Below are 18,615 nucleotides of genomic sequence, written 5' to 3' on the forward strand. Positions count from 1 at the left end.
TGCAGGCTCTAAAGGTATTTCCATATAGCACTTAACAACATTCTAACAGCTAAGAGCGGTGAGTCCTACACAATATTTTAAGAACACAACTTTAAAAAAGTAAAAAATGTACAATCTCATGCTGTATATTTACATATATAATTTGTTTATATAGTCTATATTTGTTTACTAATCATAAATTTCAATCTAAAGCTTTTAATGTACTGTTATATAAAATAATACATTCAACAATTCTAGAGCTTGCAAAATAAGTTTGCCTCTCTAAAAACATCTTCATAATGAGTATCAAGTGATTATTGGACCCATGTGCTATCTGGATATAGACAAGGTGGCAAAGGGAATATTTTTAATTGTTTTATTTCATTTTTATTAATATTTTTTTTTAGTTTTTAGTTTTTATTGAGTGTATGTCTCTGTTAAAATGATTTCTCATCGAAGCAAGTGGTAAAAGCTCAGATGATGATGAAGTAGCCTATTTAAAGCATTTCTCTTTTTTGGATTAAATGCTTAAGGAACTGTATGTTTGCTTATGCAATCTCCATGGATTCTAAAATAGCATTTAACAGCAATATAATGCACTAGCCATTTTTAAAAGGAGGAAAAAAATTGGGATCTTTAGCTTTGGAAACAAAGTGTTAAAGCTATACATCCGTTCAAAAAACAAAACAAAATGTAAGCACACTGTAGTTTGTGCAATAAAGACATAGATTTTTAAAATTGTCATTAAACATAATGTATTCTTTGAAACACCTCCACATAAAAATATTTTTGACATATACAGTATCTTTTTTTTAGAATATTTGGAAATAAATATCTACAAATGACCTGGAGTTACAGACTTAAGTTTTATTTTCCTTCTACTTTCCCTCATAGCTTGGACCTCCTTCCCCACCTTTCCTCTCTGTTTCATTCTGTCTCCTTCTGTCGTGATTTTTCTCTCTCGCTTCCTCTCTCAGAATCCTGTCTCTCAGCTGTATGTTCTGCTTTGCTCTGGACTGCTGGACAGGGGTCTGTTGTTCTCGTATGAATTATGGAAATAAGGAAACCTTCAAATTCTTTAAGACAGAGGCAAGAAAGCAGATGGGAATCACCGCGTTGAGAACAGAAAGCAATTCCCAGTGCAGAAGACTGAACAACGGAATGTGAATAGAAGGACTTATTGATGTGGGGTGGGGGCTTTCAGCTGAGGCTCTCTGTTTAAATATGTAGCCCAGTAGACCAAGTTAAAGATTCCGAATAGCAGCGGGAAGGCTATTCTTGACAGTCGGTCAATTTTGCTGACACTGTTAAAGGTTTTCTTGGGTTCTGGTGGTTTTGTTTCCGGCTTGACTTCTTTGGGTTCTATGGTTGCACTTTTAGCAATCGTGGCTAAGCCGGGGTCACCCCTGGCCAAATTCGGGGTATAGCTGGTTGCTGTTGGAGCATAAGTGTTGTTTTTCTTAATGAGAGGATCCTTCACTTTCTTTGGCTGTCGAAGGAAAGAGTAAAGGCATTTTGTTCAGTAAACTGTGAGAAGGAAGTTTATAAGTTGCTGAGCAAAATCTATACTTTGATTAACATGTAAGAAATGGAATGTATACCTACTTTATTGAGACAAATTAAAAATGCAGATACAAATGCCCAGTTATAAGATTGACAAGTTTGGGCATCTACTATACAGGATGGTGATTATACCTAGAGACATACATATACTTATACATATCATATATTATGATATACTAAATACATATCATATACTTGAATGTTGCTAAGGCTAAGTCTTAAATGTTCTCACCACAAAAAAAAAAAAAAAAGAAATGGTAACTTTGTGATGGGATGGAGACAGTAGTAGGGTAGGGTAGGGTAGTAATGACTTCATAACATATGAATGTATCATCAATCATATCAACTACATGGTATACCTCAAACTTACACAATATCATGTGTCACATATCTCAATAAAGCTGGGGGGAAAATGAAGACACAGTATTTTCCAGGCTTCCCTATCAAGAAGTAGAGTGATGTGATGCCATGTTAGGACCCTATCCTCAAGAAGCTTTGCAGCCTCAGCATTTACCCTCTGAAAACATTACTGCCTCATGAATTAGCTTGGACTAGAAAACTGAGTGACCAGAGACCATGTACAGTGAGAAGCCCAGTCCCAGTGTCAGGCCCCAGATGAGTGAGAGGCCATTGTGGATCCTCTGCTCCTGATAGAGTCTCCAGTTTACTGCAACCATGTTGGTAAGCCCATATCCTCCTAATAGAAGTACCACTAGGTTGTTCCCAGCCCCACATGCCTGGAGGTTGCTGTAGGTCACTAAGTTTTGAAGTGTTTTGTTTTGCAGCGATGAGTTGCTGAGACAACAATTATTTGCTCCTTCTCCCCAGGTTGCAAGTGGGCAAATGATAAAAGTTATTCAGGGTATCTTGAAGCCAATTTCTTGTTCAATGTCAGTGGCTTGTCAATGTTATCTGCACAACTGCAGCATTTCTTGGGGTTTCTATCATATAGACATTTCCAAAAAATGAAGTGGATCATTGTTCACAGCTATGTGGTCTGATATACTGTCATTAGCCACTTGTGACTATTGAGCACTTGAAACATCGCTACTCTGAGATGTGTGTAAGTATAAAAATGTGCACAGGATTTTGAAAGCCTAGTATAAAAAAAGGAAAAGAATGCAATATATCTCTTTAATAATGATTTTTATTGTTTACACATTATAAAGATGCTATTTTGGATATATTGGTAAAAGCATATTACTAAATCACTAAATTCTACACCTAAAACTAATATTACACTATATGTTAACTAACTGGAAATTAAATCAAAACTTGAAAAAGAAAACAAAAAAAAATTAATTTCCCTGATTTGTACTTTTGAAAAAAGCTAATAGAAAATTTTAAATTATATACATCATTCACATTTGTGGCTCACATGTTTCTGTTGGATAGCAGTAGTTTAGAAGAGTAGTTCTCATTCTTTTGTGCACACGAAATCACTAGTTAAACATTTTTAAAGGGCAAATATCTTGGGCACAATCTCATATTTTGAATCAGAAAACCAGAAGTGGAGTCTGGTTACTGATGTTCCAAAAAGGTATAGAGAATACTGATGAACAGCTAAACTTAGTCAACCAGACTCAATGTTCTCTGAATAATCCGCATTTTTATTATTGAATCAGAATAAAATTTTACTACCAAAAGACCTGATGCTCTTCACAAGAAATACTAGTTAATTTCAACAGGTTAATTTCTTTATTATCCAGCCCTGTGATGTCTCTGTTACCTTTTCCCCTCCTTCAAATCTGTAAACATTACATTAGGACAACAACAGAAAGCCCAGAAATTGTTTTTTTCTAGTATTACATCATAAAAAGTAAGGCCACTCACTCTAACTGTACTCCTATTTTATAGTGAAGACAGATTTGGTTAAGCTTTATGAAGAATGACAGAAAGTTCCATAATTATTTGTACAAAACTGAGGCAAGTAAAAGTAATTCTCTCTTTCACTGTCAAAATGACTACAGGTCAAAAATAGATATGGTTTAGTAAGTTACACAGAGAAAGACAAATACCACATGATTTCACTTATATGTGGAATCCAAAAAACCAAAACAAATGAATAAACACAAAGCAGAAACAGACCCACAAATACAGAGTAGGGTAGGCAAATACAGAGGGGGGAAGGCAAAATGGGGAAAGGGGAGTGGGAGATACAGGCTTCCAGTTATGGAATGAGTCATGAGAATAAAGGCACAGCATAGGGAATATAGTGAATGGTATGATAATGGCATTGTATGGTGACTTGGTAGCTACACATGTGGTGAGCATAGCATTAAGGTGTAGAGTTGCTGAATCACTATGTTGTAGGCCTGAAGTAATGTAACATTTTTTGTCACCGTACTAGAATAAAAAAAAGATATGGTTTGTTTCAACACAGTTAAACAGCCAAACTGAACTTGTAATAGTCCATTTCTTAAAAAATAAGAATTCTAATATTACAGAATACAAGCATGCATGTCCTTCAGATAAAATGTATATGTACTCTGATGTTGAAGAGAGGCAATGGGTTCCAATCTAACCAAAACTTGTTGAATGACAGACATCCTATTAGATAAGCTGAAATGGGTAATCAGCAACAGGAATAATTCTTGGAGGAGAGTTTATATTATTAATAGATTTCATTTCTCCCAGTGCCAAATTATTATAGTACTCCAGCACTAGAATACTAAAATTTATCAAGTTAAGTGCTTTTGTTTGCAACATCAAGTTGAATAACGTATTGAGAAATATCTGGTTGGCTTATCAGGAAAGAGCACTTAACATTTTTTTTTAATTTTTAAGAACGTTAAGCTCCCCATATTCTCTAAGAAGCTGGTGTTTCTTTCAGCAATTTAGTATATGAGAATGGATCTTAAGCCGGCTACTGAATGTTGACTTGATAATGTGATGACTTATGGAAATTTTCTTTTTATTTTCAAGTTATATTATGTTAGAGACTGAAATTTAACTCTCCTGATCATAGAATACACTCATCTGGTCATACAAAAAATATTTTATTCATCCTCTCTGAATGTCAAAATGAGACCTGGGTCACATTGTGATCACACTCCCTGTAATAAGCAAATCAAACTGTCAAATCCCTGGGGAAGATTTTTACAGAGGCATAGATAATTTACAGAAAATATTGTCTTTCTTCTTAGGATGATAGATAAAAATGATTCGCTGATAAATATATATGTGTGTGTATATATAGGTAGGATATGACTATACCTATATCTACATTTGTATACTGAATAACATAGACTATAGACTGATAGAGATTAGAATATTTTCATTAAGACACAGGACTTGGAAACCTAATACAGCATCAGACAGAGATAAATATAAACTTACCTGTGAGCTCAACCAATGCTGCAACCTAAATTCTATGTTTTCCAGACCAAATGCATGTAACAAATCACTAACAACCAATACTGATGAGCCAGAATCAGAAAGACACTGGTCTCATGCAGCAAAGTATTAAGACAGAAAAGCAATTTTTTCCAATGTTTGCACATCACTTCAGTTGCATATCACCCACGTTTGCATATCATTAATTCTGAAGAACTTTAGTAGACTATTCCAGTGATTCTAAGATGTGCATTTAAAAATTGTTCACATCTATGACTCTGGGCTATGTCTTACGACTGGTAGTGTCTTATGATTACCCATCTCTATGTTTGGCTCTCTCTCCTTTGGGCTGCTCTTCTTTTCTAGGACAAATGGAGGCCATCAGTGGCTAAAGTAAGTATTTGACAATTACTCTGTCTTCACTCTTTTCATTCCTCTCTCCAACTAGTAAACACAATCCCTTTGTCTTATCTCCTCTCTCTACTGAACCTGAGCCAAGGTTCTTGGTTTGAAAATTCAGATTTTTTTTTTAATACTTGCCAAGCATGTTTCAAGGGAAGGCAAATTTTGAGGGTGTGGTTCGGGTACTGTTGGCTGCCACAGTGCATTCTACACAGAGCCTTCCTTTGCTTTTACCTATGTAGGAGAGCATGGGGGTGTTCAGCTGATTCATCTGGGGTAGATCTAAAAGGGCTTTTACTTGGCAGTAGATTTTCTTTCATATGCATATATTAATGACTCATCTTATAATCAGTAACACTATAAATTCATTTAAATACGGTAGATGTTTCCACCACAAAGCATTCTTTTTTCTAGTACATCTGTAGAGCTATGAGGAAAACACCATTAATTTCTTTACTATAGACCCTTTCAGATTCTTGAATATATTGTGACTCTGTGATATAGTATACACCATTATATAAGTGTATTCAACCACATAACTTTATTTTAGGGACTATCTCATGAGATTAGTACTCTGAGGAACAGAATTTTGGGAAAACTACTATAGAGTGAATTCTTCTAAATTACTTCTAGATGTCTTACAATCTCTGTGTCTCTGACTTTGACCTTCTTTCTACCATCTGAAGGTTCACCTGCATTTTGACATACTTTACTTTCAAGCCACAGAAGTAGAAATATCCTCCTTTCATGTTCTTTAAAATACACTCTAGAATAGGTTCTAATTTAGAAAAACAGTAATGAGCTGTACTTGATAATTTTCTACAAAGAAGAATTTTTCTGTGATTTCTGTGTATGATCCTTAAAGCAAAACTCTAATTTGGGGAAAGAAACATATTTATTGCCCCTTGCTTTACTGAAAATTGGAGATAATGCATCTCACAAACTCAATTCCACTGAGGCATTATAGTCATAATATTTATGACCAAGGTGATTAGACTCAGAAAACGACCAAAAGGCTATGATTTTCAAATTCTAAAAATTATAATGGCATAGCTTTATTTGCTCCTAATGTCAGGTTGATTAAAGCTGTTCTCAAATCGATGGAGGGCACAGGAAAGCATACTTGAGTAGAAATGTTCTCCTTCATCTCTCTATGATCTCCTTACTCTACTCTGCTCTGCCCATCTGCCCACTTAAACAACCCCTCTCTTTAGCACTACCAAAATTACCATAGCACATAGTCATTGATGATATAAGAAACAAAGAATCCTCATCACCCTGTCTCTGCATTCTTCAGCCATTTCCCAAAGTCTGAACATGCCATCTCACAGGGCTAATAAGACATACCAGTGATGCATTACAGGGGATCTTAAAGCATTTACCTTTTCTGGAACCACACTTTTGCCATCCCATGCATAACCTCTCTTGGTGAAATAATTTACTGTGGCAAACTCGATCAGAGCCGAGAACACAAAGGCATAGCACACTGCAATGAACCAATCCATTGCAGTTGCATAAGCCACCTTTGGAAGGGAATTTCTGGCACTGATACTCAAAGTTGTCATGGTGAGCACAGTTGTTACCCCTGTAAAAAGAGAAATTAAGTGAATTTGTAGGTTCATACTGCAAAATTTGATCACTGGAGGCCAACCTACTTGTGCAAAAGGTAACCAACAGTGCCACAGATACAGTGGGTTGTTGTTGTTGTTGTTGTTGTTGTTGTTTTTTAATCATCCCATGTTGGTTTGGGAAGAATGAGTTTTAATACAACCCCAGTGTAGTGTATAGTTCATGGTATGGCAGTATTGAGGGGGATCTCTTGGAGAGATAAACTGCTCTGCTACCGAGAAGCTGTTAATAAAATCATGAATTCCCTTAAACGGGCACCTTGAACAAGGTGTCCTGGGCAGGGAAGGAAACAATACTGTCTCACTGTCCCCAACACTTTCAAACAGAAAGCATAGATCTTCATTGTCTCTGATCCACAAGAAATTGTTGTATCCTCATCTCTGTTTAATATTCTATCTGCATATCCTAAATGTATAAACCAAGAAGCTAGTAGCTTCTTGTTAATCAATAATTGATAGAAAATTGAATTATTTTAGGCTAATATTTTGTTACATTGTTAACTTTTCTGCTTTTATACTATTTTCCCCCTAATTCTAAAATAGCTCCTCTTTGGGGCACCTGGGTAGCTCAGTTGGTTGAGCCTCCTACTCTTGATTTTGGTTCAGGTCATGATCAAACAGTTCGTGATTTCAAGCTCTGCATTGGGCTCTGTGCTTACAGTGTGGAGTCTACTTGGGATTCTCTGTCTCCCTTTCTCTCTGCCCCTTCCCCACTCACTCTCTCAAAAATAAATAAATAAACATTAATATAATAAAATAAAACAGCTCCTCATTTGAAGAAATTCCTGAAATAAGTTGCATGTCATTTGCTTGAGGTTATACAGCTCAGAAGTGGCAAGACAAAAATACGAACACAAGTTTGTCTGATTCAAATGTCCACAATATTTCCCCTTTTTTTGGTAATGCTGCCTCATTTGCCCGATTCTGTGAATCCATTCCTAGTGATTAATGTTACCTATATTCAAAGCAGTTTTCAAGCCAGTTGTTTTTAGCTTATTTAGACAATTATGAGTTGGTATGTGAATGATATCCATTAATGTTCATTTAATAAATTGATACAATCAACCTACTATATGCAAAACCCTATAACAGAAGCATTGTAACGTACCTCTTAAGCCATTTGAAAATGTATTAAAAAACTCACAGTAGTCCCATAGGGGTGGCTCAGGCTGCATGATATGGAAAGACTTCTAACCTCTTCCAGTGACTAGTCCCAACCTTACCACTTACTAGCTCTATGGCCTCAAGTAGGCAAATTTACTTGTAGGGACCTCAGTCTCCACATCTGTAAAAGGGGTGATTTAGATTTCATTCTCTCAACTATCTATAATTGTTAAAATTATCAGAGAAACTTCTGTACAATTTTTCACAAGATTAGTTGAGGATTAAATGTAATAATAGGTAAAAGAATTTTAAAGATGGTAAATTATTTCCATGGAAGATACTGTCATCTCATGTCTAAAACTCATATCTATGATTACCCTTTTGGATTAATATTTAGAGAATCAGCAGTGTCACACAGCTGGTAGGTGACTAATTTTTCTAAGCTGCTTTAAGCCATCCAATATTTCCTAGTTTTCCATGAATTTTAAGGTAGATGATCTTTGTAACTATGTTAGGGAGTGATAAGATTAAAAAGAAACATTGAGACTTTTATTAAATCATATTTTTTTGATACATGGTCACAGATATAGGGAGCAGACTTACTCTAAATTTTGGAGGTGTTACAGAAAGTTCTGGGGAATTATCTGTATTATATAACCAACAAATGGTTTAAGAAATATTGGCCGGTAAACAGTTCTTAAATTTACATATCAATATTAACTTGAGCTAAGAGCAAAGTAATTAAATGTCAGTATTTGAGGAACTGAACAACCCAGTTCAAATCCCAACTCTGTAATTGCTGAATGACCTTGGGAAAACTGCCTCACAATCCTGAACTTTTTTTTTTTTAATTTTAAGGCTTATTTATTTTTGAGAGACAGAGAGCATGAGTAGAGGGAGGGCCAAGAGAGGGAGACACAGAATCCAAAGCAGGCTCCAGGCTCTGAGCTGTCAGCAGAGTCTGACACAGGGCTCTAACTAATGAACCACAAGATCATGACCTGAGCTGAAGTCGGACATTTAACCAACTGAGCCACTGAGGCATCCCTGTTGTCTTTTTTAAAAATTATCTCTTTTTGGGGCACTGGGTGGCTCAGTCTGTTGGGGATCCAACTTCGGCTCAGGTTGTGATCTCACAGCTTATGAATTTGAGCCCCACATCGGGCTTGCTGCTGTCATCATGAAGCCTGCTTGGGATCCTCGGTCCCTCTCCCACTTGTGCTCTCTCTCTCTCACACAAATAATAAATAAACATTAAGAAAATTATATCTTTTAAAAATAATTTTAATAAGTCTAACTCAGAGGGATATTATGAATATTAAATAAAATACTGTAAAAAAAAAGTGTTTAGTATTAAGCCTGATACCAAGAACAAAGCTAATGGCTACTATTATTTTTTTTAATTTTTTTTATGTTTTTATTTACTTTTGAGAGAGAGACAGAGACAGAGCATGAGTGGGGTAGGGGCAAAGAGAGAGAGGGAGATAGAATCTGAGGCAGGCTCCAGGCTCTGAGCTGTCAGCACAGAGCCGGACATGGGACTTGAACTCATGAGCCGCAAGATCATGACTTGAGCTGAAGCCGGATCCTTAACCGACTGAGCCACCCAGGTGCCCCAATGGCTATTATTATTGACAACTTTGGTCCTTGTTAGTAAATCTCTGCTGCAGTGAATTTCATTTTTTTTTTTAATTTTGGTTCATGTAGACAACTGTCAGAAGTAATTTGGGAATGGGTGTTCTTTAAATGTATCGGTAAATTAAGAGTGAAGAGTAGCATAAACAGAGGTGTGTGTGTGTGTGTGTGTGTGTGTGTGTGGTCTTCCAACACTTGCTACAGGGGCAGAGAAAGGAAAAAAAAAACTGTGTTGAGCACCTATTAAAGTTCCAAGAACTCAATCTGACAATGCATATATTTTATTTCTCTCAATATTTTAAAAAGCACTATTTTACTTTAATTGCTCTCTCATTTTACAGGCAACTGAATCTTTGAAAAGTGAAGATTGGATCTAAAACTTGGATCTATGTGGCAACAAAATTACAGGACCACACTGCCTCTAAATGACAGCATGGACCATCAAAATGATGTTTTAAGACATAAAACAGGCTTTGGCTTTGCTGCATTCTTCAACCTTATGCTAACCTGTTAGAAAGAACAACTTTTTTTTTGTTTTTCCTTTGTATATTTTTTCTTTAAATATCCGTGACCCTGTCAGGCATCTGACACAGCACAGAGGAATGTGCTGAATTGAGACTAAAAACAATGGAAACATGTGTACTAAGTAAATGTTAAAAGGCTAAAGGTCTAGAGAAATTGTACTAGTGATTGTATTGAACTTAAAATGTTACAAATATATGACTTGATACACAGAAATACTTGCCACAGCTGAGTTTACAAATACGTAGTTATGTTCACCAGAAGGGCATGAGTTGGCTGAGATATCACATTGTTGGAAATGTGAAGAGCAAGGGTTTTGACTTATAAAAGATTCCAAAATGCTTTAGAGAATTTCCAAAAAGGAAGGATAGAATTTATTAGAGTGAGAAGGAGGGAGAGTGAGCATTAAAATAAATAAATAAATAAATAAATAAATAAATAAATAAATATAACTTTTTCACTGCACTTCTGGGTTCATTCTACAAAAATAAACACAAATATTAAAATATTTTCTCTATTCCCTTTCTTTTTCAATTTCCAGTGAATAAAGGGCTCAAATTAAATATACATATAGAAGTAAGCACCTTGACAAGAGTTCAATCTTCAGTTCTTATAGTAAGTGGCTTCAACACTAGTTAATATTAACAAATGGTAATTAAAGAAAGAATTTGAAATGAGCTACTCTTGTGCTCTGCAGCTTGAATCATCTGGGATCTTTTTTAATGTTTATTTATTTATTTTTAGAGATGTGGGGGTGGGTGGCAAAAGGGGGAGAGAGGGAACCCTAAGCAGGATCTGCACTGTCAACACAGAGCCCGACGTGGGGGCTCCGGGCTCGAGCCCACAAATTTCAAGATTATGACTTGAGCTGAAACAAAGAGTCAGATGCTCAACCAACTGAACCACCCAGGCACCCCCATCCCAGACCTTAATACAGCTATGTTCCTAGAGCAAAGATTTGGTCATTTCCAACCTGGAAGCACTTTGCTAAGTTCAAAAGAAAAGACTCTTTCCTGGGCACTCATAGCAAAGTCTTGTTTTTTTTCATGAGATAACAGATTTTTCATGCCTTGCCTGTTATTGAAGATTGATGCCATAGGTATCTAGGCACATGAATAATCCTCAATGTAGATTATAAGCTTCTTAAGGTTTTTCATTCTCTGGTGAAGAGGCTTAAATATAGCATGTGCCTAGTTGATGTTTTAGAATAAACCTTGATAATTTCACATTTCACCAATAAATATGTGATTGTTATTTCCAAATGAATCCCACAACCACCTGATTTCATGTCTCATCATTGCATCTATATAGCATATTGATTTTGGTTTGGAATGGTCATTAAGGCACCAACTCTACAGCAAAGAGAGAGTCTGGGTCTTACTACAGACACCTTCACCTAATAGCTTCTGAAGGTGCTATTCTTGGGCAGGTTACCCAATTTCTTATTCTTTAGCTTTCTCTTCTATAACACAGGGATAATAACAGTACATAGAATTTTTTAGCATTAAATAAGAGAATATAGGTTTATATAATATAACCTGATATAAGAGCATTCAATAAATATTATCTATGATTTTCAATGTGACTCAAATTTTAAGCTCCAGAATATAATCTTCATAAGGGAGTGGTTTATGTTCGGTTCACTGTAGCATTCTATGCCTACAACATAGTAGGAGCTCACAGTAGGTTTCAAAGAAATGTTCGCTGAATCAAGGTATGAATCAATCAATGAATTCATTTTTTGTAATGGAATATTTTGTTTTCATCAGTCTTTAAAGTAAAATTAATATAGTGTACTACAATACAGGCAGGAAATCCCTCTTTATATGAAATACAAGCTTCTAAAATTATAAGTTAGGGGGTGATTTTTCCAATAAGTAAAAAGTTTGTTACAATTTAAACAATATTGCAATTAGATTTCCTTAACTCATAACATATAGAACATTTAAAACATCTTGATAGGAAAAAACAAAAGTGTATTTGAAACTCTTCAGAAGCACACACATGAGGTAAAATGAGGTATTTCTATACTGATGATGGTCATTCATGAGCTCTCCCTACCTAAAGAATCCCTGCCTTCATAATATGTAAGGAAGTAATTCTGCTGATATTTTCTCAGATTCTCCAAAAACACACTGATACATGATTATACATTCTAAATACACGATTTCAATATTAATATTTCTGTTTTTCATCTATCACCATGTGTTTTATGTTTGCTTCATTCCTCAACTCTCCCAAAACATCATATCAAATGTTCGTTAGTTCCATCTAACTACGTGCGCTAGAAACAGCTTTTGCTATTTAAAGAAAACGTTTTTAAAAATCATACCATAATGAGAATGGTAACTCTTTGAACCTTTCTATTGTGCTAACTTCAGATTTTAATGTATAATTACTTTTTCATTCCATCAGCAACATCACCAATATGATATAACTTGCCCTCCATGTTAATCGGCATGCAAATGTTAATCGGCACTCACCAAAGACAGTTCTTGCTGGTACAGACTCTCTGTTGAGCCAGAAAGAGACTTGGGAGAGAATAACCGTCATTATGCATGGCAGGTATGTTTGAATAACGAAATAGCCAATCTTTCTCTTCAAGTGGAAATGAGTGGTCATTACAACATATTCTCCTAGAGGGTAAAACAGACAGTAAGGTGAAACAATTTGACCTTGAAAAGAAGTTATCTTTAAATTTTTCCAGCAGCAGCAAAAGCCTGTTCTTTAGACCTATCCTGTCTCCAGGTGACATTTGGTTCCCAAAGAGAAAAGCTTTAATCCAGGAAAGGAAAGAGATATTACAAAAACACACCAAGACGGGTCTGAGGATGAGACTGAGGTACCAGAAATGTCATAGATATTGTCAGAACCTTATCATGGTACATCACCCATTTCAGACATATCTGAGCATTTATTTACAGATTGGCTTTAATGACCATGAAGGCAATGTGTGAGTCCCCGATGACACATACTAATGGGTTAGAACAGATCAGATCCCCAGTTTACCACTATGGAAGACATTCAGGCTGTCTAATGAAGAAGCTTTGGTGTCCAACTTGGGGGAGTTCCTCGCAACACCAACAATGCCTTTCAGCAGCTCTGTCACCTTCAGTAAGTTATTTAGCTTAAGCCTGATCTTTGAAATAGGAGAGTGAGCTATCCCCTGGGTTCTATACCCAGAGTTTCTGAAAATTTATTTTGAGGAATACATTCATCAGAATCACCTGGGAAGGTTTTGACATTCAGTTCTTCAGGTCCTACCTAGATACACAAACCATTCTTTAAAAAAAATTTTTTTTTTTTAATTTTTATTTTTTAAAGAGAGAGAGAGAGACAGAGCACAAGTCAGGAAGGAGCAGAGAGAGAGGAACACAGAATCCAAAGCAGGCTCCGGGCTCTGAGCTGTCAGTACAGAGCCCGAAGTGGGGCTCAAACCCATGAACTGTGAGATTACGACCTGAGCCAAAGTCGGACACTTACTGACTGAGCCACCCAGGTGCCCCCAGAAACCATTCTTCAGGCAGGCCCAGGAAAATCCATTCCAATACAACTTTTGAACTTGTCCCAATTCCTAGCCTAAGCTAGGAAACAGTAGACTAGGTAGGCACAATTCATGGTTTTGGTATGTATCAAAATCTGATTTCATTTAGAGGTCGAAAGTGATAGACATACAAACCAAATTGTAGGAGTTTATTTTTTTAATTGATGTTATATTTTCTCAATTATAAACCTTTAGAATCCATTCTGAATATATATATACTTAGCTATCTGTCAGTGGGTAGAAGAGAACTAGGTGTATTCTTACACTATCACTTCCTTTGGTATTCACATTTCTCCATCTTTCTCCTTCCCTTCAACTCCAAACTTCCTCCTATGCAACCTGTTATATATGTTTCAATCTGTGGCCATCCAGCTTCAGCCCTTAATGAGGCTAAAACTGTTCATGATCTCTTAATATCCTAAACTTCATCTTTCTGGAAAATAATTATAGAGGTTCTGAGTGTAGTTTGGCTTTCAGCTTTCTTCCCCTTTTTTTCTTGACTCTAGCCAGGATTTCCTTTCTCACCCCTGACCCTAGTGTCATTTTTACCTAGAGGGCTGCCAAATCTAGAGCTCTAAGTAACATCGTTTTTAAAATCAACCTGTATTCCCAAATATCTACAAGACATCTCAGACATCCTGATTTTTTATTGACATCACCAACTAAATACATTCAAAAACAGACATTAGTTAACCTTTCCCATAAAAAAATAATGACCAGCATACAGCTGTGTTGAATTTCCACTTAGAGTCCATCTTTAAATTCATGGTACTCTCATCTTTCTACTCACTCAGGCTAAAACCCTGGAATTGAAGTAGGGCTTCAGAGGGAGAAAGAAAGGAATAAGTTGAGCATCACAATTTTAATTTCTCCTGTGCAGTATCTCCCAGTCTATCGTTTATCTGGTGGTCACTGCTCTTATTGCCTTTGTAGATCCGTTAATTGTCTTGCTCATCTCTAGACACTCCCTCACTCCAGTTTTCCCTAAACTTTGATGCAGAGTAATCTTTTTAAAGCATATGTAGGTGCACCTGGGTGGCTCAGTTACTTGAGCATCCTACTCTTGATTCCAGCTCAGGTCATGACCTCATAGTTGTGGCATCAAGCCCCGCGTCAGGCTCTGCGCTGAACATGGAGCCTGCTTAAGATTCTCTCTTTCCCTCTGCCTCCTCTCTTCCTTGTTCTCTCTCTCTCTCTCTCTAAAATAATAATAAAGAAAGGATATGTAAAATCTTAAAATACCTTAATGGATTCCCATTGTCTACATTAAGGTTTCTCAACCTCAGCACTATTGACATTTCTGACCAGATAATTATTTATTGTGAGGGCTGTCCTATATGTTGCTGTATATTCAGCCTGACCTGTACCCACTAGATGCCACTAGCAAATACTCCACTCTTCCCCAGTGTCACAATCAACATTGTCTCCAGTGTTACATACTGACAAGCAAACTCCCTAAGCTGTATTTAAGACTCTGTCACAGCTCTAAAAATGCATTTTAGCATTACGTCTCATAGCTCAGCACTCATTCTCACAACTCGGTATATTGAGATACTGATACAAAATTCTCTACATGACATCTATTACTGCTGAATATTTTGTTCACCTATGGGTTGGGATGAATCCATAGCAGAATAGGAAGAAATGTACCGTAAAGGAAAGCTTATTAGCTTTAGAAGCAAATGGATTTGAGCTCAAAACTTAGACATCTTATATTCTTACTGTTAGCCTTGGGCAACTCAGTCTCTGATCCTCTGTTTCCTAATCTATAAAATAGTGAGAAGTATACTGTGGGGAGAATGAAGAATAGGGAGTCTATTTAAGATCATGTTGTGTAAGAGTTTTAAAATAAATTTTAGTTCCTTTTCCCATTTTCTTATCTGTTCCCTCCAATCAGAATTGGTAAAAGTATTACTAGAATAAATCCATTTATCCTTCACAGTAGGAAATAATTCACAAGTGTAAATAAGCTTTCACTGATAATTGTTAATAATGATAACAATTTTAATTGTTATCAGTAATGTTAGTTGTTTTAATTGTTATCAGTAATTTTAATTGTTATCAGTAATGATTTACTGATCCCTTGTAAGTAATTTCAAATTTATTTATAGCTTGTTTACATTTATAATAATATCTTATACTTTTTAGTTTATCTAATTTATATGCTTATATTCCTCTCATCAAACTTAAAATTAATTGGAAAAGGATAGTTCTTTGAATATAGCATGGTTTTACATATTTTAAGTATTCAAATATCTGTGTATGGTGAAAAGGGACACACTGAGATTTAAGGGCACTCACTCAAATCAACATCCATCAGAGTCTCTCTTTGGGAGGGAAATATGCTTACTAATTTCTTTTAATTTTCTATAGATACATTAGGTGACCTCCAAGGTCACCCAAAAGAATTAAATGATTCAAATGTGAGAAAGATGCAAAAAACCAATTTTCCCTGGGCTACTAAAATGTCATCTTATGGACATGGCCATGTTACATTTTATCCTCCCAGGAGTACGCATTATTATTCTAACCATTCATTCAACTGAGGTTTACAAAATTTTACCAGCCCAAAGAAAAAATTCCAGAATGTCAGAAAGATGAATATCTATACATATTCCATTATCATCTTTTGTTGTTCACAATGAACATTTTAGGAAGATTCTGAAAATAATATTATTTTGGAGGAACTATTATTCAACATATTTGTTATATAAACCATTTTGTCACTAACAAAATAGAGAAAGGAGGATTTCAAATCTTCTGAAATCATTTTCTTAAATTAAACAAAATCTAAGAAGCTTTGGCACAAAACATTTAAGTAAGGAAAAGAAAAAGCAGCAAAATCAGAATCATGTTGTAATAGTTTAAAAATAAAAAAAAAAAACACAACAAAAAAAATCAGTCTCCTAAATTCAATAGAGATATTCCTAAAGAATATCTCTAGACATCAAGTGCTTATGCACTAAGCATGTCGAATTCTTTTCCTCTAATTCAATAATCTAGAAGAATTGTAATTCAAATATCCTTGCATATCATGTAACCCTCAGGGAAGCTTGTAAATTAGATGTGACAACATTTCTGATACATTACCATACAAAATTAAGGAGAAGGAAGGAAAAGAAACAGGGATCTAAGTCAGAAAGCAGCTTTGAGGGTTTGTTTAGAACTGGCTTCCATTTACTTGAAGAGCAAATTCCTTGCTTAACTTTATTTGACTTCAGTTTCCTCATTTGTTCAATTAAAATGATAGTGCTTTACTTAATTATTTCCTCGGATGCTGTGAGGATAAAATGAAACGGTAGATATGGAAGTTATTTTAAAAAAATTGAGTCACATGCATATTTATAGCGTGTAGACAAAAGGATAGAAAGGTATTCTTTCCATATCAAGAAAGCAACCATTCACTTCAACAAAGTTGTAGTGAACATTAGGTCCATATAAAGTTGATCCTTTCCTTCCAAGTACTCTAAAATTTGTGTTTTCTAAGTTATGTGTTTCCTAAGTTTCTATGATACCTTTTTAATGGGAACGAGGAATGAAAAATATCAAGGGAAGAATTCGTATTTTAATATCTGCTCAAAGGGTTATGAAATAGAAATAAGAAAAAAAAAATGGTTAGAGTTCTAGGCCACTTAGCCTCTCTAGACCCATCTCTTCATCTGAAATAAGAATAGGTTGATCAGATGACTATGGAGTCTTTTCTCCCCATCCCCAACTGCCAGGCTTTACATTTTATGGCTACAATGATTTCTCTGGAGATCATGTACTAGGTTTCATAAATGGGAGACTTGAGGCTCCTTGGATGAATGTTTAACAAAACTGCTGCCTCCAGTCTGGGAAAATGGTTGTTTCCTCATTCATTTTGACCCTGCAGGGTCGTCCTTAAATAAAGTCATCCAGAGAAGATTTTAAGGATGTCACAATTTCTTTTGGTCTGATGTTCTAAGGATAAAAGATAATCATTCACAAAGAAGAAATATTCATACTCAGCAAAGCTCACCTAAATTTCCTCTGATCAAATCCATCTAGTAACTTAGGTAAATATGAAGGTTTTAGTCATCACTGTGTACTTAAAAAATTCATTACATATTATTTTGTTATTGTTTTCTGGCCATATTTTCATTACACCTAATGACTAATTATATACTTATTTAATTATTATACTTTCTGTATAATTCATATTTCCATGCCTCTTAATGACTACTATGATTTTTGCATGGGCTCTCCTTAAAGAATTATTTAGGAAACATAATGTGGTATAGTAGAATGAGATGGGGGCCATGTCTGTGGTCTAGTTCCAAACTGCTTTCTCTGATATGTCAAGCAGAAATGACCTCTTCTTCTTGCCATGTGGCTCTCTTGCACTAACCCTATCACTATTATTGATAGTAATATCTAATATTTATTACATAGTTTTTACATGTCAGGTGCTCTGCTAAGGAGGTCACATGCATTTTCTCATTTCAATCTCACAGTAGCTCATGAAGTAGATCCTCTTATTATCTCCAAATAGCACAAGAGAAAAATGAACAGAGAAATGTCTTGCCAAAGGTCAGGAAGTTAATAAGTGGTAAAACCAGCATTCAAAACTTCACAGCATAATTCCAGAGCCCACACTCTTAAATCCATGATGCACCACATTATAGGATTTCACACATGTCTACATTTCCTGTTTCTAGTCATGGGGTTCAGAGCACTCTGCAGCTAGACTACCCAGGTTCAAATCCCAGCTATGCCAATGCCTTGCTGTATGACCTAAGAAGAATAGTTAAATCTCCCTGGATTCAATTATGTCCCATCTGTATAATGGTTATAGTAAGAATAATACCTATATCCTGGGATTGTTGTGATGATTTGAACAATGGCAAGTGCACGTTAGCTACTTATATCAATCAACTATGA

At 35.6% G+C, this 18,615-nt stretch overlaps 1 protein-coding gene across 1 annotated transcript in view; it reads right to left on the minus strand.

The window, feature by feature from the left end:
• Window positions 1–794: 794 nt before the first annotated feature.
• The window catches only part of GABRA1 (gamma-aminobutyric acid type A receptor subunit alpha1), a 58,879-nt gene continuing 41,058 nt past the window's right edge, over window positions 795–18,615 (minus strand). The window contains exons 8-10 of the mRNA XM_047863567.1: window positions 12,653–12,805; window positions 6,663–6,865; window positions 795–1,468 (exon numbers count right to left, since the gene is read on the minus strand). Of these exons, the coding sequence (XP_047719523.1) occupies window positions 1,157–1,468; window positions 6,663–6,865; window positions 12,653–12,805 (668 nt within the window). The 3' untranslated portion in view covers window positions 795–1,156. The remainder of the gene's footprint in view (window positions 1,469–6,662; window positions 6,866–12,652; window positions 12,806–18,615) is intronic.

Source organism: Prionailurus viverrinus, chromosome A1, assembly GCF_022837055.1.
Source record: "Prionailurus viverrinus isolate Anna chromosome A1, UM_Priviv_1.0, whole genome shotgun sequence".
Taxonomy (NCBI): domain Eukaryota; kingdom Metazoa; phylum Chordata; class Mammalia; order Carnivora; family Felidae; genus Prionailurus; species Prionailurus viverrinus.